The sequence below is a fragment of the Arachis ipaensis genome, chromosome B7 (genome assembly GCF_059453495.1).
Source record: "Arachis ipaensis isolate K30076 ecotype BB chromosome B7, ASM5945349v1, whole genome shotgun sequence".
In the NCBI taxonomy this organism is placed as follows: domain Eukaryota; kingdom Viridiplantae; phylum Streptophyta; class Magnoliopsida; order Fabales; family Fabaceae; genus Arachis; species Arachis ipaensis.
In genome coordinates, this window is record NC_142442.1 from 1061647 (window position 1) to 1084112 (window position 22466).

At 30.5% G+C, this 22466-nt stretch overlaps 4 protein-coding genes across 4 annotated transcripts; 1 reads left to right on the forward strand and 3 right to left on the reverse strand.

Moving 5' to 3' along the window:
- Positions 1–682: 682 nt before the first annotated feature.
- On the reverse strand, positions 683–2372 carry LOC148550119 (heavy metal-associated isoprenylated plant protein 47-like). The gene is made up of 3 exons (XM_088494217.1): positions 2247–2372; positions 1999–2107; positions 683–1138 (listed from the first exon to the last, which is right to left on the reverse strand). Exons 1-3 carry the CDS (start codon positions 2250–2252, stop codon positions 852–854), a joined length of 402 nt encoding a protein of 133 aa, XP_088350343.1. The 5' UTR covers positions 2253–2372; the 3' UTR covers positions 683–851.
- Positions 2373–5123: 2751 nt separating this feature from the next.
- LOC107608192 (uncharacterized protein At1g08160-like) lies at positions 5124–6049 on the forward strand. The gene has a single exon (XM_016310061.3). It carries the CDS (start codon positions 5248–5250, stop codon positions 5929–5931), a length of 684 nt encoding a protein of 227 aa, XP_016165547.1. The 5' UTR covers positions 5124–5247; the 3' UTR covers positions 5932–6049.
- An 806-nt stretch (positions 6050–6855) lies between these two features.
- Positions 6856–9260, reverse strand: LOC107609010 (fructose-bisphosphate aldolase, cytoplasmic isozyme 1). Its single transcript, XM_016310827.3, has 4 exons — positions 9078–9260; positions 8544–8901; positions 7977–8301; positions 6856–7427 (listed from the first exon to the last, which is right to left on the reverse strand). Exons 1-4 carry the CDS (start codon positions 9103–9105, stop codon positions 7065–7067), a joined length of 1074 nt encoding a protein of 357 aa, XP_016166313.1. The 5' UTR covers positions 9106–9260; the 3' UTR covers positions 6856–7064.
- A 506-nt stretch (positions 9261–9766) lies between these two features.
- LOC107609009 (uridine kinase-like protein 3) lies at positions 9767–15472 on the reverse strand. Its single transcript, XM_016310825.3, has 15 exons — positions 15211–15472; positions 13984–14137; positions 13524–13615; positions 13207–13276; positions 12985–13103; positions 12634–12730; positions 12175–12254; positions 11659–11853; positions 11470–11553; positions 11319–11379; positions 11062–11122; positions 10679–10772; positions 10520–10592; positions 10346–10428; positions 9767–10246 (listed from the first exon to the last, which is right to left on the reverse strand). Exons 2-15 carry the CDS (start codon positions 14105–14107, stop codon positions 10073–10075), a joined length of 1407 nt encoding a protein of 468 aa, XP_016166311.1. The 5' UTR covers positions 14108–14137; positions 15211–15472; the 3' UTR covers positions 9767–10072.
- Positions 15473–22466: the final 6994 nt, after the last annotated feature.

Below are 22466 nucleotides of genomic sequence, written 5' to 3' on the forward strand. Positions count from 1 at the left end.
TTGATTTAGGATTTTTTTTTTTCGAAAATATTTGATAACAAAAAAAATTAGTCAAAAACACTCTTAATTTACCTCATTTAACATTCATTAATTGTTGCGATAATTAATAAATATTAAATAAGGTAAGTTCCACCTGTTTATTTTGTCTCCTTTTGTCTCCTTAATATTACCATTTTTTTTTTGGGTGACATAATTTAAGATAAATTAGTTGAACAAGTAGTATATTCATTTTTTTTAATAAAAATATAGGATATTAGTTATACTAGTCTACTAATCCACCTTTTTTTTTTGCTAAATTAGATATATTTAATAATGATAAAATAGTCAAAATAACAAGTATTTTATATTATAATTAAAAATAGGTTTAAATTTAAGTTTTAAAAATAACAAATTTTCAACTTTTAAATATATCTTTTTTTTTATCTTTCGCTTTTGGACCTGTTAGTTTACCAATAGTCTTATTCGTTAGTTTATATAAAATTGTCGGATACTATCGAATTTATTAAAAAATTTTGCAGGTAACATGTTCATCGTCGAATTTAACGACGGAATAAATTTCACAATATAAATCTTGCTGGTAACTATTTATCGACAAATTTTGTCGTCCATGACAAATATAAATTTTTAATTACAAAAATTATAGAGCTTGTTACCAAATTTTTCTTCCACTAAATCTGACGGTAATATATTATTTATTATTATTAATTAAACATAAAACATAGACTCATAAGTCATAATTAAAAGAAGACAAATACATTATTGAAGATTAAGAAACTCAAGATAGTAAAACCCTATTATTTTTGAGAAGCAAAAAACATATACATATAGCATATTAGCATATAGTTTAATTCTCACATGATGATGCATTGACTACCATATGGGTTTTCATAAACTACGCTCTGGGGATACGGTGGACAGTAGTAGCCGGGAGCATAAGACCACGGCGGCGGCCGCGACGGCGACGGCGACGAATCTTCTTTTCCTTCTTTTTTGTCTTCCTTAATTTCTTCAACCTTTATGATTTGTGCAACGTTGAATTTCTTTCTCAAAGCCTTGGCCAAACAAACTGGATCCACCCCATTTCCAATGACCACCAATTCATCTTTCTCTGCCCCTTCTAACCCTAATGAACTCACACCTGCATGCATGCACAATATTCTTTTGAAACCACAAATATTTTTTCCACTATATATAAATTTATTTAGCATTAATTATTATTAGGACAAAGTATATATATTTTTTTAAATTTGTTAAAAAGTTTTAAAAATATTTTTAAGTTTTATTTTATTTTAATATTAATTTGTTCTAGAAGCTTTTGAGTTACATCAAATACACCATGGCTGATTTTTTTAAAAAAATTAGGACCAATTCAGTAATAATTTTACAAAAACAACCATCAAAATAAACAAATAAAATATATTTGTCATGCATTATTGCTGAATAAATTCTAATTTTTTTTAAAATTTAGCTATTAGAAATATATTTAATACAAATAAAAAATTTTTAGAACAAAATTAAAACAAAATAAAATTTAAAAATATTTTTAACAAACTTCAAAAATAAAATATACTTTACTTTTATTATTAAATATATATAAATAACGGCGAGCTTTAATTATTTATTAATAACATTATTTTTATTATTTATATATGTGGGCCATCATTGATTAATTAATATAAATAAAATAACAAATACATATACAAATTCATTTGGCTTGAATTTTTATTTTTATAATTCACCTTAGGATTTAATAAAAGAAAGTGAGAAAATAATAATGAAAAATAAAAAATTATTATTTAATTTTTATTATAATCTTTTATATATAAAACTCTAAAAATAAAAAATATCTAAAATAAAATAAAAAATGCAAATGCAAACTAAACAAAATTTAAATACTCGGGCCAATGAGTAATAGCTCAAATGACATAGTCTCCCCATACTCAATTGAAAAGTTGCGAATTCGAGTCTCCTATCTTTGATAAAAAAAAATTTAAATACCCGGTTCAACCGCCGCAACTTTGAGGATCTTGCTTTTGCATTTACCACAACTCCACAAGTAACCCCTTCTGCATTTGTTATTGCATGATACCTTTATAACAATCTTTTGCTGCACCAATTGAAATTCAATTTCAACAATAATATTAATTAGTAATATATAAAATTAAATTTCCAAGTAACTAGAACATATATATATATGTTAGTTCAATCCTTTCATATAATCATTAATTAATCACAACTAATCTTACCTCCATACTTGCAATGAATGAAGACCGAATTCGACAAGTGATGAGAAGAACCTAGCTATAGCTAGCTGGAATTTTTTCCTTTTATAAAAAAATTTAAGTGCTTAATTGAATTGTGATATTGAGAATGTGGTTGGCATTGGTGTATTATTTAATATTTATAGAGAATAGTCAAATTAATTAGCATGGACTATTATACATAGTAGTACCTAGTACGTTGTTCTATTAGCTGACTCAAAGGTAAAAGCCAAATCCTAAGAAGATTTAAGAACAACGACTAGTATATATAATTATTAATTATTAATTAAGGATGTTGAAAAATCTGAGTCATTTCTCCCTTGCATTGACTATCCTAGCCAAGCAACAACCATATGCTCCAACCATATTTAGGTATATTTATTTTGTTTAATAAAATATTATTAATTTTAATATTTTTGTTATGATAAGATTTAACTATAAAATCTAATATAGTATAAAGACTTAATTAAAAAATAATAATAAAAATTTAATTAAAAAAAAGTAAAGTATCGTTTTTGTCCCCAACGTTTGGGGTAAATTCTATTTGTGTCCCTAACGTTTAAATCGTCCTATTTGTATTCTTAACGTTTGTAAAAGTGATTCAATGTTATCCTGCCGTCAATTATACATCATGAACGCTTTAGTTTGAGTTTTAAAAATCTCTTCTTAAAGTTAGAATACAAATGTCTGGGATAAAATCGATGATTTACTCCGAAAAATAGCTCATCAAATGTTGAAACAACATTTACATAATTCACTTTTCTAGGGACATAATTGAATCTAAACACAAATAGTGGGTATAATATTAAAATCGAACACATGCAAGTGAGATCTAATTGAGAATGAATATATCCAAGTGAGAATAATTGAAAAATATAATCTGATTTGTTAGTATAATTGATAGTAGGATAACATTGAATCACTTTTATAAACATTAAGGATACAAATAGGACGATTTAAACGTTAGGAACACAAATAGGACTTACTCCAAACATTGGGGACAAAAACGATACTTTACTCTTAAAAAAATTGATAAACCTGAATAAACCAGATCAACCATGTGGACCTTCATCAATACCTATTGGAAAAAGAAAGAATAACTTTTTTTTCCCTTCAAATTCTATATTGATTTATAAATAAATTAAAGATATGTATAACTTGTACTACCATAACTTGGTCCATCAATTTTATTACTTATTAGTTATTAGAAACTCTTTTCATGCAAGTTAACCTAAATATTTTATGGAGATTATTGCTAAATAATAATTCTGCAGTTTTTTTTTCTTTTTTTTTTTTTGGTCTTGAATGATTCTACAGTTTTATACTTTAGTTAAGCTCTATGCTATTGTTAGGCTTCAATTTATTATTGGGCTTTACGCCTATGATTAGTATTAATTTTGGGCCATGTCAAATTATTAGGCTGAAACCCACCAACTAAAAAAAAAATTATGAATAAAGTGTATTTCTTTTTGTTCCCTTTTTCCCCTCAATTTATTTCTGCTCATCACACAATTCAAATATAAAAAATTTTAATTATTTTATTATGATATATTTAATAATTTTATTGGAAAAAATTAATTATTTTGATTTCTTAAAAGAAAATGATTGTGTAATGCTCTTGTGCCCTATATTTGTAGAAACTAGAAAGCACTAGATAAAACCAATGTGCAAAAAGTGGCCTTAAATTTGGCACAATTAAAATCAACTTCAAAATATTGTGGGGTCATTAAGACCAACATGATTGATTCATTGCTTTTAACGAAAACATGAACCTTTAACTAAGAATTGAAATCACTTTTTGGCTCCTATGCATGCTTCCTTAGTGCTTAAACATTCTACATAGCACTTGCATATATAGTTTGATATCATATGGTATATAACATTATGTTATAACTTATATACACCCATAATCTAAGCCCTTCATCTAATTGACTCCTTTTACTTGCACACAACTTTTGACAAAGTCTAAAGTATAAACCATGTAAAACATATAGAGTCTTAAAGAAGAAGTAAATAAAAATATTGAGTCCATTTGATGAACTCTCATTATTTATTCATTGATTATTTTTCTTAAGAGGTTTTTTTTTCTATTTACAAAACTTAATCAATTTCACAATTTGCCCCTATTTAAAATTGGCTTAATTACTCTATAAATTTTTATAATTTCACCAAATTTTTTATTAGATTTTGAGTGAATACTCCACTTGGCCCTGACAATTATCTCGAAAGGACAACGAGGCCCCTAAAAATAAAACATCCAATCCAGCTCCTGATCCCTTTTTTTTGGACTGATTAGCCCCTGTGCAAAAAAAAAAAATAATATTGACTTTTTTTTGGCACATGGACTTCGTTGTCCCTTCGAGATAATTATTAGGGGTTAGGTTGGGTTTTTTTTTTTTGTCAAGGACCTCGTTGTCTTTCGAGATAATTGTCAGGGGCTGTTTTGGGTTTTTCTCTTAGATTTTTATAGGTTAAAAGTTTATAACGAAATTTCTATATTAGATAAAAATATTAGGGTCAGTTTTTGATAATTTTTCGTGTTTAATATAAGATGGATTATAATTTATAAAATATTTGAAACTATTTTTTTTTTTAAAATAACAGCTAATAAAAATTTAATTACAAATTTTTTATCTACTATAAATTATTTTCAAACTATAAAAAAAAAAAAACTAATTAAAAATAATTAAACCTTTCAAAATTCTACTAAACATTGCCACATAACAAAAGCATCAACCTTTCAAAGTCCAAACATAAATAATACATGACTCAACTTTAGCTCAAGTACACCAACCTAGAAAAACATGATTCATTGTCCCAACTATTACTTTATTTAAAAAAGCTTCTCTCAATCCATCACCTCAATTTGGAATAAACAATCATCTTAGTATATATAATCTTCATCAACACAATTCATGTTTTCCTCATCATCACTTTGGCTCATTGGAGTGACCTTTTTCAAGTTTCTTTTATAATCCATTCCAATATGCTAGCCCTTCCACCACCCCCTTCAAAACAACAAATAATAAGGAATCAAAGTTCCTTAGAATCACTTGAAAACAATAGGCCAAATAAAAAACTATGGCAACCAAGAAGTCAAAGGACAAAACCAGTTATATGGTGTTTTGCAGGGTTATGTCTCATATTCAGCCTTCTACTAATCTTCTTTGGAATTGTTATATTGATATTCTACTTAGCAATCAAACCAAGAAACCCCACATTTGATATACCAAATGCAAGCCTCAATGTTGTGTACTATGACTCAACACAATACTTGAATGGTGACTTCATTCTCCTTGCAAATTTCTCAAACCCCAACAAGAGAATTGATGTAAAGTTTGAGTCTTTGGACATTGAACTCTTCTTCTCCAACCGGCTCATATCGAATCGGACGATGAATCCTTTTATGCAGAAGCCAAAGGAGACAAGGCTGCAAACTGTGAACTTGATTTCCAAGTTGGTTTTTCTGCCTCAAGATGTTGGTGTGAAGCTTCAAAGGCAAGTTGAGAGCAACAAAGTAAGCTACTATGTAAGAGGGACATTTAAGGTGAAGTTCAACATTGGTTTGATCCATTTATCTTATTGGTTGAATAGCATATGTGAAATTGAGATGACAGGTCCACCAGCTGGTGTTCTAGTTTCAAGACAATGCATAACTTCAAGGAGATGATTGAAGATGCAGAACATGGTGCAAATCTCTCTGTATCTTCTTGTGTTCATTGATTTCTTAATGCTCTATTTTAATTTGCATCTCATGGTATATACAAGTGTGAAAAAGAATGGTATGATTAGATCATTTTTCGGTAAACAATTTGTAGATATTTCTTTTAAGTATTTATTGAGTTTAGAGCATGTTTTACAGATTAGTACTAAATTTAAACTTTTCTTTTGTGCATGTAAAAGAGAAGAGAGAAAAATTACAAGATATTATTTTATTTTTATTATTTATTTTTCTTAATGGGATTGGTGTAACTCCAACAATGTCTGCTAAAGCAAGCATTGGATTTTTATTTTATTTTATTTCAATACAATGGCCTTTTTTTTTTGTTATTAGTTATTGATTAGGATCCTTTTAAATTGTAAAATTTATTGGAGTCAACATTGCCTACCAATATATCATGTCTTAATCTAGAATCTTCAAAGCAAGCACTTAACATTAGTTTAGTCACTTATAATTAGCTGAGACACCAATAAAGCATATGAAAAAGTAGTATTAGCTTTAGAGGAATATCCTAATATCCTTGGCCACCAAAAAACATTTCTTTTGAACATTACTTTTGGTTGGCACTTACCACCACTTAAAATGTTTTTTAGCCATCAAAATTATATGATGAATTCTTTGAAGCTAAGCAATCATAAAGTCATAACATGTGCTTACAGAAACTCATTGGTAGTACAATCCTTCCATTTGATTTTCTTTCTTCCAAAAAAGGAAAAAAGAAAAAGGAAAAAGAAAGTGGCTGCTAATAAAGTTTTAGTACTACTGTTGTTTGAACATACATAATGTTCAAATTCAATCATCCTAACATTTTATAATGCATACTACTTCTATTCCTAGTTATTGTAATCACATTTCACTTGTTTAGATTTCAAATTTTCATATGAAAATGTGGCACTTTATTGTTCTGAGAGGTAGATCATCACATTGGCCATTACAATCAGCTCCTATAAATATATAAACTTTGAAATTTATAACATATGTATGTATCAAAAAAATAAAACATGTTAATCAGAAGAAAAAGGCTTAAGTAGCAGCATCATACACATTCCAAATCAATCTCCAAACTCCATTTTGATGGCTAATTAATACTTGTAGCCCTTTACAAACAAGCTCTCAGAAGCCAAACCAGTTCCACTTCCACCACCATACTTGCCAAGAGTAGCCTCCGAATTCGCCTTGCACCGAGCCAAGAATGCCTCTTGAGCTTTCGTGATGTTGTCCTTCTTCCCGGCCCATGATTTGAGTGTGCTTTGCTGCAGTGCTCTTCCAAATGAGAATGACAGAGTCCATGGCTTCAGCACCTCCAACTTGTTCATTGCATCAAGGTTCAATGTAGCCTCTTCTTCACTTTGTCCACCAGACAAGAACACAATCCCTGGAACCGCCGATGGGACGGTTCTGCGCAGTGCAGTGACTGTGTGCTCAGCAATCACTGCTGGGGGAACCTGCTCATCAGCAAATGAGTGAAATGTTCTTGTTAGTTATTCATGGAGGACTGTATTTCTTGAATAATTATCAAGAATAACAAGGCATAGAGGATATTAGGCCCTGTTTGACAATAAAAATAGACACTAGTACATTTGTTTTGTATTTTCATTTTTTGTTTCTATTTTCATTATTTTTTGAATTTTATGAAAAAAGAAGAGAAAATAGGAAGTGTAAATAGAAATAGGAGATAAAAACACAAATTAAATGCACCAGAGATACAAACCCGTTTGAAAAGAAAATTTATATTAAATGTCTCTTTTTTCAATATCTTTGTATTTTCTGTCTTGAGACGCTTATTAAGCACAATGATAGAGACACTTTTAACTCTCAAGACTCTAACAAATGCCAAGACTAAAAAGAAAGTAACTAATCTCTTCTTTCCTTTGTTTATAGCAAACTAACTCCCTAACTAACCAATGATCCTTAAACTACTATTCTAAGTGGTAATTACTAATTACTCTTGCAAGTTCATTTTGGTCTTTTGCAATCATTTTGAAGATTATTACCTTTGGGCTATCAGAGCCAGGGGTAACCATGTTGGGCTTGAGGAGGGTTCCCTCAAGAAGAACATGATGATCATTGAGTGCCTTGTAAACAGCAGCAAGAACAGTTTCAGTAACAGCAGCACACTTAGCTATGTCATGATTCCCATCAGTCAGAATCTCAGGCTCAACAATGGGGACAAGCCCATTCTCCTGACAAATTATGGCGTAGCGAGCCAATCCCTGCGCATTCTGCTGGATGGACAGCTCAGAAGGCTCGGTTGGGCCTATCTTCAGCACGGCACGCCACTTGGCAAATCGTGCGCCGGCCTTGTAGTATTGCTGGCACCTATGTTGCACAATTACAAATACAAGCATTCAAGACAACACATAAATACATCAATTTCGTAAAAATATAGTACTATTTTGGATCAAATACTTATAGTAAATTTATCAATAGTGATTTTGAATATAGCATATAATAGAGGTTCAAAAAGTTACTCACGTATATAAGTATACAATACAATACAATACGCATACGACATACATGAGAGAAAAATTGAAGTATTTGTGGATCATAAGCCGGCGCACCTTGCACCAAGAGAGTCAAAGCCTTGAGTGGTGGTTTCGCCATTTGTTCCGGCCAATTCCACAACACCCTTGTCCACCTTGATGCCTGGGATGACATTGTTCTCTTGGAGGACCTCAACAAAAGGCTTTCCATCAGAAGTATTTTGGTAGAGAGTCTCCTCGAAGAGGATGACACCGGAGAGGTATTGGAGGGCATTGGGGGAGGTGAAGAGGAGCTCGCGCAGCGCTTGGCGGTTGGCCTCAATGTTCTCAACATTGATGCTTGCAAGCCGCTTGCCAATGGTGCCTGTGCTCTCATCTGCTGCCAAGATTCCCTTCCCTGGTGTGGCTATGTACTTGGCATTCTTGATAAGCTCATCTAGTATATCATAAAACAAACCATTTGGAATCCAAATATATATAAACTTGAAGAAGCTTGATTCAAGTTGAAGAAACTTCTTAGTAGAAATGAGGATACTGTGCTACATTTTTTGGATAGACAAAAACATACAGTTTATACAGTATATGATATAAAAACATTGTATAATTTGTTACCTGCATACTTTCCAACAAAGGCAGACATTGTTACAATGTTTTCAAGCTTCAAAAGTGTTTATTTTGGATGGCGGGAAAACAGATAACAAACGACAGCACAAAAATTGAGTTAAACAAACTACCATGTTATATAGATAAGTCTCTCAAAGGAATATACCAATAGGAATCATGAAAAACAGCACAGGTGTCAAGTGATTAGCCTAACGAAGGTTATCACACTTGGATAGACCAACGTGTGATTCCTCTGTCTGTCACGTGGCAGCTCATCCTTTTTTTCAATATATTTTTATTATTTATATTTATTTTGTTCACCCTATATATTATGTTAGGGGACAGACCAGACAAACAAATATTTTGTGGAAACCTCTCACCCTTGATCCTCTTGGACTTGGTTGGTTCTTTTTTCTTCTGGATATCAAACTTTTTTGCATGAAATGCAAAAGCTAAGATATTATATGTGGATTGTTTGCATGATTGGGTATCAACCACATTATTTATCTTTTTTCTCCTTGTCTTTTTTCAGAATCAAGTACCTCAATCATGCAACATGCATCATCAACATGCAATTTACATTATCCTCATATATATATTCTTCATTGTGATTCATAAAACAGAAAATTTGTAGACACAATACACAATATCCTAACCAAATCTTGGCGTCGCATGAATAATTAGAATTAGAGAATATATATTAAAGAATCTGTATATTCATTTCTATATATAGATATAAAATATCTCTGAGATGGAAAATATATCCGAGAAAGAATATAAGATCAAACTATAAAGAACAATTTTCTCTTATAAGGTACACAAAATTTGTGAAAGAAAAAAAAAGAAAGAAGGAAGGATATGATCAAAATTGATATAAAGATGAAACTCAGTACCAATTAAAAGTATAATTCAGCAAATTTCAACCTCCTCTTTTTTTTTCTTTTTCTTCTTTTTCAAGTTAAAGTCTCATGAGTAATTATCAATCAAAAAATATCTTGTGGATATTAAGAAGGGGCCACAACTTGCATGTCATCATCATCTGTTCCAAAATACCTATCCCCAAACTCCCCCATGCCAGGTATAACACGGAAATCTTCATTCAAACCAATGTCAATCTCAGACGTCACGATTTTTATTCTTGGAAAGCTTTTGCAGACCACATGAACACCTTGAGGTGCCTGGCAAGAACAGAACAAAATTGTAAATCATCACTATGATATTTTCAAGATAAGAAAGGCGCAAGATAACTAAAGAAAATGACAATATCGATAACTTACTGATATGAGATTGAGAAATATAATATTGGACTCTGGTACGCCCTTTCTTAATAGTAAAGAAATCGCTTGAACAGCTGAATTACCTAAACGATGAAGCTATTCTAATGTCAATAATGTGAAATATTTATGAATGAATTATGAACTATACCAACAAAAATGATGGCAAAAATGTACCTGTGCCCAAGATAGGATCCAAGAGTAACACATGCCTATCTGAGATATCATTCGGCAACTTTTCATATATTAGCTGTTTGTTCAATAATCAAAGGATAAAAGGTTAGTTATCATAAAATGAGTGAAACAAAGTCATGCAGTACAAGAATTTGTGCAGACCTGTTGACCGTTGTCTCCTTCTCTATGAATAAGAATCTTCCCAATCTTGATACCTTTGCAGCATGCGCGTAAAGCATTCTCCATACTCTCCCCACTGAAATTAGTTATTGAAGGTATTCAATATGAGGAAATAGTGATTTTCTAAGCAAAAGATTTTATTTATGAAGAAACATCTTTAGATCATAAGTTCATATCAAACGGAGAAAAGAGGGAAAAAAACGAACTAGTCCCTTGGAACATAATAGAGGAATGAGGAACAGGTTTGGATAATAATTTCAAGGAAACTAGTACCACTACATGCAATGTAAACAAGGTTGATTAATAGAAAAAAATTTTAGTCAATACTTGGATTTAATGACTTTATATTTGGAATAGAATGATACCTCCTGATGATGGAGACGCCGCACAACCTCTTACAAAAATCCACACCACTGTATACAGACCCTGCATTAATGGAGTTACCATTAAGAGATTCATACATGAAAGAACTAATTTTGTAAAGATTACAAGAGCTAAGGCTAACCAAATAACAGGCACAAAAGTTGTTCTTTTAAAAATAGTAATTTCTGCGATTAAAATCATCGAAAGCAGAACCTGACTCTCAACTAGGATAAATTTTTTAAAAAAAAAAAAGGCTTACCAGTAGGAGTGATTACTTGTTTTTCTGTAAATGGCAGATGCCCTAGGCCGTGTTCTACAACCTGGTTAATTAACCGAATCAAACCATGACGAATAATATATAAAGAAAATGTCATACTTATTCCTTGTCTTAGAATAGAATATTCCCATACCAAACGGATCAAACGGTCAGAATAGAATACAAAATCATGCTTTGTTGTCTTGGCATCACGTACGAGGGTATGCATACCCCGCATCTGCATGATAGCAATAAATGTGATGAATATGATTCAAGTTATGAAGCTCTAGCCAAATTGTGTAGATAGATGATAAGAGAAATGTAAATAAATAGCAGGAAATACCTGAAAAGTTGACTGAATGACGTATAAATTAGGATATATTTTACACAGATCATGCTGACCAAGTTTTGTTCGAATATGCTGTACAATCAAATCGATGGCCACATGATTATCTCCTCCTCGGGGTATGATTATATCAGCATACTTCTTTGTTGGAAGGATAAAGTCATCGAAAGCCGGCTTCACAAATTTAGAATACTGCATCAAATAAATAACAGACAAGTCAGTTACTAAATCTATAGAGTAGAAGGATTTCAACATCAAATTGACACAAGAAGAATATACTAGCTTGATCAAATATCACAAAAACAAAACATGTCCTTAATAACTTTAATTCGGTAAAAACTGAATAATCACATGTTTCTTAAGCAAGGAACACACACATCATAGCTGATAAGCAACGTAAAGTAAAATAAATTTCCAAAGTCTTGCAATGTAGTAATTGTCATAAATGCGAGATTGAAGGGTGAAAAGACAGAAGATGAGATATGCTTCATGCTGTTACAACAAGTTCGTTACCTGATCAAGCACTGTTGCAATATCACGAGCCTTCTCGGCAGTATCACGCCTAATTCTTCTTGCGAGCCGAACATCAGCATCTGCACTGAACATTTTTCAATGTAAACTGACAGCGTAACTTAGTAGTACAATAAAGATTCAAGATATACGAGCTTATAAAGAACTAGCAGAACCACCAACAAAAAATGTTAATAGCAATAAAACAAAGCTGAAGAAGATATGGTGTCACTGGCATCTGGAAAAGACAAAGAAAAAACATGCATTTTCTTAGAGAATTTGAATATACATTTTCCTATATCATGATCATGATTATGACTTATGAGGAAAAGAATCAAGTCCATGAGATTAAAAGGAAAATGAATATCATAGCAGATTCCAAATACTTTAAGGACTGCTACATAAAACATACAATAGAATGAATTAAACAAATCAAAATGGAATAAATAAAATAAAAAGGACCTGTATCAACAAATATCTTCATATTCATCAATGCCCGAACACGTGGATCATGGAAAATAAGGATCCCTTCCAAAATTATAACATCTGCAGGGTTTACCTGCAAAACGCATTAAGCCAACATAAACTTTAAGATAATGGCTGAAATTTTATTTCAGATAAATTTGCTCTTCTCATGAGGAAAATACAGAAGAAACACATCCTGCGTGATAATGGAAGTCATAAATACACTAATGCATTCAAATACAAACATAAAAATAATATCATGTGAGAGTTCTTCTATGCACTAAAAGATTCTATAGCTTGATAACAAAACAATCAAAATTTAAGAGAAAGAAGGGAAGTTCCAAATACCCTTCTCGCCGGAGACACACCACTCTTGTAACCCTTAAAGTCATACTTTGGAATATTTACTGCTTGACCACGCTTTAACTTGTCCATGACACTTAGCAACTGCTCGGTATCAAAAGCTTCTGATAACATCAACAACATGCATCAGAAATAAAGCAAAGATCCGTCACAAATTTATTAAACAATCCATTTATTAAGATGCTCAATGAGTACAATTGAACTGACCAGGATGGTCAAAGTTGTAATCTTGTACTCTTGTAAGTTCCTCCTCAGTCAAATTATGGTAAAATGAATCCTGTTGTAAATTAAATAATCCTTTTATTATGCTCAGTCATCATCATTAGTACAATAACAAACATCAACCTGAAATAATCTTTTTTAAAAGAAGTAAAAGCATTTTTTGCTTAGAACTAAATGAATGGAGATACTAAAACTAAATAAATAGAAATGGTTGGATTAACAGAGAGCCAATGTTACAATGAAATACAAAAAATGAATCCAAAAATTATTTGAATATCATATAGTAAACATTTATTCATCACCTGATTAACAAGTACAACTCGTTGATCATGAAGCTGCTGAATAATCATATCACAAACGGCAGTCTTGCCAGATGCTGCCCCACCAGCAACACCTACAATATACAAAGACAGTAATGAAAATAATTACTGCAATGGATACCAAATAAAAATTTGTAGGAAAAAAATTGAATATATCGAAACTTATGATTTTGGAATTGAGGAAAACTCTAATGATAACCAACCATGTGAGGTGTGCGGTAGCCAGTAAGATCTACTTTGGAAATGACAAAGTATATGATTTGACACCATTTTGCAAAATTTAAAGCAAAAGAGTATAACTTATACTAGCATATCAAAAAGTGAAGTGATCATTGAATGATATTATGCACCAGCATGATCATTGAGTTCCAAGATCCAACTAATAAGTTGGTGGATTTTATGACTACATTGGCCATTGGCAGCCTGCCATTCAAAAACACACCTATAATGAAAGGTTGTTTATACAAATCATCTTCTGAAGTTGTTGGTTGCTCCATGCTGGCCTTTCTTTGCTCTAGGCAATCCATGTGAAATCCAGAGAAGTGAACCTCAGAGTTAGACCCCATCAAATCTTCAATTGATTTATTGGCAAAGACCTGGAATAGACAATGGATTAAAATCATAGGAAGGGATTAAACAAGAAAATATATTATGTTAATGTATGAAACATGGATGGGAGATAACTTATGGAGTTTGCATTGCAGCTATCAGAAGCATTAGTCTTGAGAACTTGCAAATGTTGGTGATTGGATCATGCCAACCATTTCCATCATTCTTAAGTTATTTTTTCAAAAAGACTAGACTAGCCACCTTGTTTGGATTAAATATTTAGTTTAATTTCATGAACTTGACAGTATACAGATCATCAGATCATGTTTTTTTCTTTTGCTTGTCCAAAAGCATCATTCTGTTCATTAGCCTTTTAGGAGGCATTTCATCACAGCAGATTGAGATTCTTTAGGGAACAAAGACCACCCATTTTGGTCTTGGTCATGATGTTCAAGCAATCTTTCCAATCAAGCTATCCATACACAACACTCTGTTTGATTCATGTCACAAGGATTCAACAAGTCTTACCTTAGTTGCCAAAGGCCTATAGCAACCCTCCTCCTTTATCTGGACTTGGACAGTTGGACCTACTATATGAAATGTAGACAGAGTTCTATGATACACAAACACCATAGAGTTAAATTCCTAACCTAAAAGAACAAAGATTTTGTTGTCTAATCATGCCTCCCAGCTATGAAGAAGAACAAGAAGACATCGTATGACACATCATGTACCAACATTGAATTGGTCTAGCAGTGCAAGCTCATGATGCTTTTTTTTTTTCCAATGCTCTCAAGTTCGAGTATTTGCCAAGGTAACAAAAGAAATGTGTTGGAAGGGGCAACTACGGACCCTAGCCGGATTATACAGTCAATGAAAAACCAAACCATCCGATCCAATGGACATTACAATAAGTAGCATCACATAGATTCTGATTCCGAAGAAACAACAAATGGTTCTTACTTCTTAGCATAATTTCAGCACTACCATCGCATGAGAATAAACAGAAATCAGAATCAAACTAAAACTAGTTTCAGAACAAAACAGAAATCCAGATCTAATAATTCAATGAATGAATGAACCAATATATAATAATGCTGATCTGGAAAAACAAACGTACCTGGTGAAATCAGAATTGTACAGAGGACGGAGCTGAGGAAAAAGGATGGAAATCCGCGAATGGTACGGTGTCAGATATGAATTGAAGAAGAAGAAGAAGCTGATGATGATGATGATGACGACGATGATGGTGATGATGGTGGTGGTGGTTTGGTGCAGTAGGACCCTACTCTCTACTGCTCTAGTAGTCTCTTCTCTTCTCTTCTCTTCACTACTTTGCCCTTCTTTCTTTTTCCTTAAATATTATTATAATTATTATTATTTTAATATTTGTATAATAATAACAGTAATAATCAATGAATGATTATGTTATTTTTGGTAGATAATCGATCAATTATATTGTTGACATATATAATTACAGATTTGTGGCCTAATGTTACAGCTAATCTAATCTTACTTATATTACAGTGTGTGCGTGTTTTTACATGCAATGAGCCAATTACAAAAAAGAGGGCCTTAACGTGGGGAAATGTCATTTTTACCCTCTCACCCTTCTTCTCTAATCTCAAGTTAACAAGTTAGAGAGAGAGAGAGAGAGATTCAGGGGCGATGGGGGTGCTAATTGCCATAACTTGTGCCGCCATTGTCGTTACTAACTTCAACCCAACAAAGCTATGTATGTAAAACACTAAACACATTGTGTAGCAGCTCAAACTTAGAGAGGGAATCAAACCCAAGATATTTATTTTAACTCTGTTATATTATATGCATATTGAAAATATATAAAATAATGTATATAAATATACATAAATATATAATTATTAATTTGATGATTAATTTTTTATTGTATACATAATATCTTTGTATTTTTAAGAGTTTAGTTAACATATATTTTTTTAAAAAAAACTTAAATTATTATTAATAGAAATATAGGATCTTTTTTATTCTAATAGATACATAACAAAATTACATTGAAAATTAAAGTGTGTTAATTCATGTTTTTTTATTTTTATTTTTGATATTTTTTATTAGAATTTTGTGGTAAAAATTTTTTATTGTTGTTATTATTTTATTTTTCATTTTATAAAATAAAAAAATGTAAATTAAATACATTCTTAAATTTTATAAATTTTCTTAGTTAATAATTTAATATGTATTTTTAGAATCCATATTAACTAAATCTTTTTTCTTAATTAACTAAAGTTGATTTTGATATTTCTATTTTGATACACTAAAAATTAATTTATTGCCGATAGAAATTAAATTCTTGATATTTTTTTAAGTAGACGAATAAACTTATTACTCGACTAACCCATTTGGTTATTAACTAAATCTTTTTAATATAATAGCGAGTCGATTAATTAAGATGATAGTTTTTTTCAGGGTAAAATATTAAATTGGTCTCATACGTTTGGATGTAATCCTGTTTTGGTTCTTAAGGTTTAAAGTGTACTATTTGAATCTAAAAAAGTTTCATTTAATTTCAATATAGTCCCACCGTGAGGTCAAAGTTAAATAATTAATAGAATGTCCTACATAACAGCAGTATAAGAACAATGTTGATAATTTAGAAAACAAGTACAAGTTTCAGAGATACAAAATCAACTGTGGATGTATCAATACATTTATTTATCATTCTCTTTAGTTCTATCGAAAATATTTTATTTAAATTGTTAAAAAATTATAAATAAATATATTGATGAATTTACAGTTGATTTCGTACTTTTGGAGCTTATACTTATTCTCCATGAGTCCATATTATCGATTTTGTTTTTGTACTGCTGTTATGTAAGACATTTCATTAATTATTTAACTTTAATTTCACGATAAAACTATATTAAAATTAAATAAAAAATTTTTAATTTAAATAACACACTTTAAACCTTAAAAATTAAAATAAAATTATGCCAAAACGTAAAAAACTAATTTAATACTTACTTTTTTTTATTTTGATAATGAATAAAGTGTGAATCCCATTAACCCATCAATTATTATAGATAAGGAGGTGTGGGCCAGACAAGTGGGTATGTAGTTAGTGTGTCTGTGTTGGGTTCAGTATAAAATAGCGCTCGTTGTGGGCCACATGCACCGAAGTTACTAATTAGATTCCGCAGATCCACGTCGGCACTGAATCACATGTGGGCCCTCCCCTCTGAATTCTGAATTCTGATTGCACACTTCTACGGCATGTCGTTTCGTGTTTGTCTCCCACCACCACCTCCAATAGCAGTTCTCCACGTGTACCACTGAATTCATTCATTCATTTCTTGAAAATTGAAAATTGTTGAAACCAAGAGTATTCCCTCTCTATAAATTTACTATTAATATAAAATTTTAAATGTTTTATTTAATAGATACAAAATAAATATCTTAAAATTTTAATTTTTTTATATTTTTAATAAAAAAAAATTTAATTTATAAAATTAATATATACTCGTAAGACATATGTTAGATAAATCCAACCAAAAAAAATTACTCTTTGTTGGTATACTAGTTTTAGAAACATTAAAATAAAATATTGGTATACTAGTTTTAGATAAATTTAATATTATTATAAATGCACTAGTTTTAGGTAAAATATTTGGTAGATGAATGAATATTTGTTTAAAAGTGTTTTATAATCTTTTAAGTTAAAGAGTTATTTAATTAAATTGTAGAAACAAATAAGTTGGAGGTAAAATTATTACGATCTTTTTATTCTAACTTATTAATTTTTTATAGTGAAAAGTATGTTTGTAAAAATTTTAATGTTCAAGTTAATATGAATTACAAAAGATATTACATTTGAGATTATATTTTAATATTAAGTATTTAAGTAGTACATATATAATGAAATATAATGTTATGAACTCTTTTTATTTGATTTTAAGATTGAGTTGTTTTCTTAAATTTAATTGATTTTAAAATAAAAAGTATTTTTTTTCACTCTTAAATTTAGTGTTCTTATATCTATATATAATAAATATTATAACCTTCTGTTTAAGAGAGAAATAATAATTATAATATAAGTTATTAAACTTATAAAATTGTGTTATTAAGTATTAAGTCGAATAACAATCAACCATTATAAATCTTTATTCAATATTTGTAAGATATAACATTTTTTTTTTAATTTGAGATAATTCTAAATCATTAAATTAGTGAGGCTTTAACAACTCGTTTATTTAATGTCTGTGTCTTACTAAGACATAGACACCGTGGAACGTGTTTATTGTTTGATTTATGAGACACAAAAATAAGGACATGCTTACACATAAATATACACAAGATATATGTATTTTATATTCCTGTAAAATGGTGAGACACGAATTTTAGATGATGGACACGAATCTATATCATTTTTCTAGATTATTTTATCCTCATTCATTTTTTAAAATTCCAAATATCTCCTCTTTTTGTTACAAACCCTAATTAGTGATTTTTTCTGTAATTATTCTGCATCATTGAAGCTGTACTACCACCGCACATCGTCTCTGTTCCCGTCAACTCTCCTTTCTGATTTCTGCGTGCTATATTCCGGTCGCGATGAGCTTGTGTTACTACTCTGCCGCCTTTGCCTCTCCATCTCGCAGCCACATTAGCCTCCTTCTTTGTAATTACTCATTTTATTTTTATTTGAATTTTTGAATAGGCAATGGATAATCTTAGTGGTGGTTGTTTTAATGCATTTTGAAATTTGATAAGCTATTTTCCCTAATCAAATAGGAAAAATAATGAAAAAGCCATGTGTCTAATTCAAAGAAACAAGTGGGTGACTCTCGAACCAATTTGGGAGAAGGGAGATTTCTGGGATAAAATTGAGGGACTTTTAAACTAATTTAAAAAAATAGAAATCTAAATAGCTTTTGTCTTTTTTTTATTATTTAATTTTTAATTTAAATTAAGAGGTCAAAACGATCATTTTCAATTAAGTAGTGTCTTGTTTTTTATAAATCAAACATAATATTAGACATGATACTAATACCATAGCTATCATATCCAAACAGTACATATAAACACAAATATTTTATATTTATATTTTAAGTGTCTATATTTCAATGTCTATATTCATAATGCATACATACAATAAACGCAGCCTAAATGTACAAAAGCTCATCAACTCTTAATATTGAACCTAAAGAAATAGCAAAGAATATCCTTAAGAAGCTTTGTCTTGCACTAAATAATTTGACTATTGCCATAGATAAGAGAAAGGTCGAGCTAAGTATATTATTATCTAGAGTTTCAAAAGGGAAATGTGAGAATCTAGATCAAAATCAATAATGGGTAAGATAGCGATGTATATAAGATTTGGGCAATAGAAGAGGAATATGCAAAGAGAAATGCATCATGAGAGTCACCTGAAAGGGGTCCTCCATTAAATGATAGAAAGTGATCATATTGAAAGACATGGCAACTAAAAGAACAAAACATCCTAATAAACTAAGCTCCTTTTACTTTCGCATAAACTAAGGTGAGATCATGTGACGATAATGAGGGTTTTGAAGGCTCAAATTGCTTTTGGACATTGAAGGGTCAAGTTTGAACCCAACAAAAAATAAGCTCCTAACATATTGGGCCTATAACAAAGCGGGCCTAATGTGAAAGCTTAGTTAGGATATAATAGTGGCTAAGTTCTTTTAACTCTTGTTGGATTCACAAACCCTAAAAATAAATTGTCTTAGTTGGTTGGTACAATATTTTTTGTGTTTAATTGAGAGAGTATGGCAGAAGAAAAAGCCCAATTAACTGTAAAAGAGAACACCCAGACCAAGTCCAAAAAAAAAAAAAATCAAATAAATCAATTTGGATTGGTCGAAGGTTTAAATCTCATGATATAAACCAAGTTGGGTTGGTCTAGTGGTTAGCTCACTAGTCCGCTTAAGCAAGTGTCGGGGGTTCGAATCCCGCCTTGTGCATGCAGCAACCCATTGGCCAGTAACAAACCCTTAAATGGAGCTCAGTACCGCGACGGATTAGTCCTTGACCTGCCGGGTTGGGAGATACCGTGGGAAACCAAAAAAAAAAAAATCTCATGATATATATGTAGCAATTTATTAATCAGTAGCAAATTCTAACATACTGAATTAAAGAATTGCTTGAAAGAAAATCAATAACAAAAATATAATATATAAAGATAAGTGCATAAAACCACTTGAAAACTAACATCATAACATGAGAAATATTAATCAAAACATAAGGAACTTAAATGATCAAACACAATCAAGTTATGTATGGTAGCGTTTGGTGGAGAGATAGAGACGGAAAGACTGATACAAGAATGAAACTCTAATTTAATTTGCACAAAGGGTAAAATTGGAATTAATTAATTGAAATGAAACTATTTTAGGTATAAAATGTTATTAAAGTTTCAATCTCCATCTCTAAAAAATTCAGTCCCCTGTGTTCCTACTTTTTGGAGGTACTGAAATACTGAAATTTTAGAGACAGAGACAGAAATTTTAGTACCAGTCTCTGAACTAACAAACACAATACTGAATCTCAGTCTCTCAGTCTCTGTCTCAGTATCTCAAAACAAACACTACATATGTGCACAAGCACAACATGCATGCTCTTATTCTTTTCTCATAATAATAAATGACAATAACAACAATAACAATAACACTATTAAATATTGATGTCAACTTTTTGAAATATAAGAAAAGGGTCATGCCCTACATCATCAATAATCTCTAACCAACTAAGAAAAAGGAATAAAAAATGTTCAATAATTAGAGGAATTCAGATGGGTGAGGTCTTGCTTGGTCCATTAAATGTGGGTGGAAACTCAGGTGCAGTCGACTTCACGTGAAGTTGATACCTGAGAGCCGTTAAATGATTTGACTAATTTGATTAAATTTTCATCTAACGGTTCTCAGATATCAACTTCACGTGAAGTCGACTTCACCTGAGTTTTTACCTTAAATGTGGTGCAAAATGCAAATTACTACATATAAGGTTAACAAATGAAATGATTTTAAAATTGGGGGATCCAACGTTCTGGAACAGGACCAAACTTTGAGACTTTTGGCTCTCATTCTTTTTCAAAATCTAACGCACACTGGGATATATAGATACTCTATCATTATATATGCCTTTAATTTATTGCCGTCAAGTAAATAGGACCCATCACCATTCTCTTTATTATTATTATTATTATTATTATTATTATTATTATTACAGAATAAATTTCTATTTTTACCGATTAAAATACTAATAATTATAATAATATTTATAAGAGATAAATTCCATCTGATTGATAAATCTACTTAAATATTAAAAATAATTATTTACTTTCCAATGGATTTGAGGATTTCTCGCCAACTTTAGTTTCACCTTTCACCTTTTTTCACCGAACATATTCACATTGTTCCTGTAAAACAATCAACTAATCTAATTGCATAAACAAGTACCAACCATGCAAGCTGATTAAGTTCTTAGTCAAAAGAGATCGCCAAACATTGCTACTTTCTTAGTTGTCATTAATTTAATATCTCCATATCTGTTAGTTTCATATTAGGGGTAACCTATTTTGATATATAGTATGTAAAATTTAATTGATATTTGTGTTGCATCATATCAAATCAACAATCTCCTTCAAGTGTATTATATAAGCATCAAACACCATTCACAACTCTTGTTCACAAGGATCTATTGTCATGTCCGTGACATTCTTAATTCATTGAGTATATTACCTATAACAAAAATAGGATGTGTATATCAAAATCAGACACTATATATTTGTGTATAAATACATATATTATCTAATTTATTTTTAATAATATATATTTTACATTCTAATATATATTTTATAATTTCGTTGCTAATTAATTAGCTACTGCATGCAGTACAGAAAATTAGAAATTCCAATATTACTTAAACGGATGAATGAGCTGACTATTCAACCAAATTAAATTGGTTAAATACGAGGGTAGCTACAATAAAGTAGGGGTGAACGCGGATCGGATCGAATATGCCAAATTTTCGATCCGATCCGTACTAAAATCATCGGATCGGATCCAATATCCGCAGTTTTTAAGTTTTGATCCGATCCGCACATTTATGGATCGGATCGGATTGGATTGGATATCGGATATATCCGCAAAACAAAAAATATTTTTAAAAGCTTATTTTTATTTTTTAAATATGTTTACTTTTAAAATAATATTAAACATACTTTTCTTAAATAATAAATTAAAATAATACAACATATATGATAATTATTAGTTGAAATAAAACATAAAAAGAATATTTACTTATTTATTTCTTTATTTTTGCGGATACTCGGATATACGGATCGAATATACGGCTATGTACATAAAATCCGTAATCCGATTC

Bases quoted from the DNA above. Each gene is read 5' to 3' on its own strand.
- LOC148550119 (XM_088494217.1), bottom strand. The intron at 1,139-1,998 runs GTATTTAAATTT...GCATGCATGCAG, and splicing joins AGTTGCGGCGGTTGAACCGG to GTGTGAGTTCATTAGGGTTA.
- LOC107608192 (XM_016310061.3), top strand. From the start codon at position 5,248: ATGCTAGCCCTTCCACCACCCCCTTCAAAACAACAAATAATAAGGAAT.
- LOC107609010 (XM_016310827.3), bottom strand. From the start codon at position 9,105: ATGTCTGCCTTTGTTGGAAAGTATGCAG. The intron at 8,902-9,077 runs GTAACAAATTAT...ATGATATACTAG, and splicing joins CTTTGTTGGAAAGTATGCAG to ATGAGCTTATCAAGAATGCC. The intron at 8,302-8,543 runs GTGCGCCGGCTT...TGTGCAACATAG, and splicing joins TTTGACTCTCTTGGTGCAAG to GTGCCAGCAATACTACAAGG.
- LOC107609009 (XM_016310825.3), bottom strand. From the start codon at position 14,107: ATGGGGTCTAACTCTGAGGTTCACTTCTCTGGATTTCACATGGATTGC. The intron at 13,277-13,523 runs GTGATGAATAAA...AATTTACAACAG, and splicing joins GAGTTGTACTTGTTAATCAG to GATTCATTTTACCATAATTT. The intron at 12,731-12,984 runs GTATTTGGAACT...TGCGTTTTGCAG, and splicing joins GTGTGTCTCCGGCGAGAAGG to GTAAACCCTGCAGATGTTAT.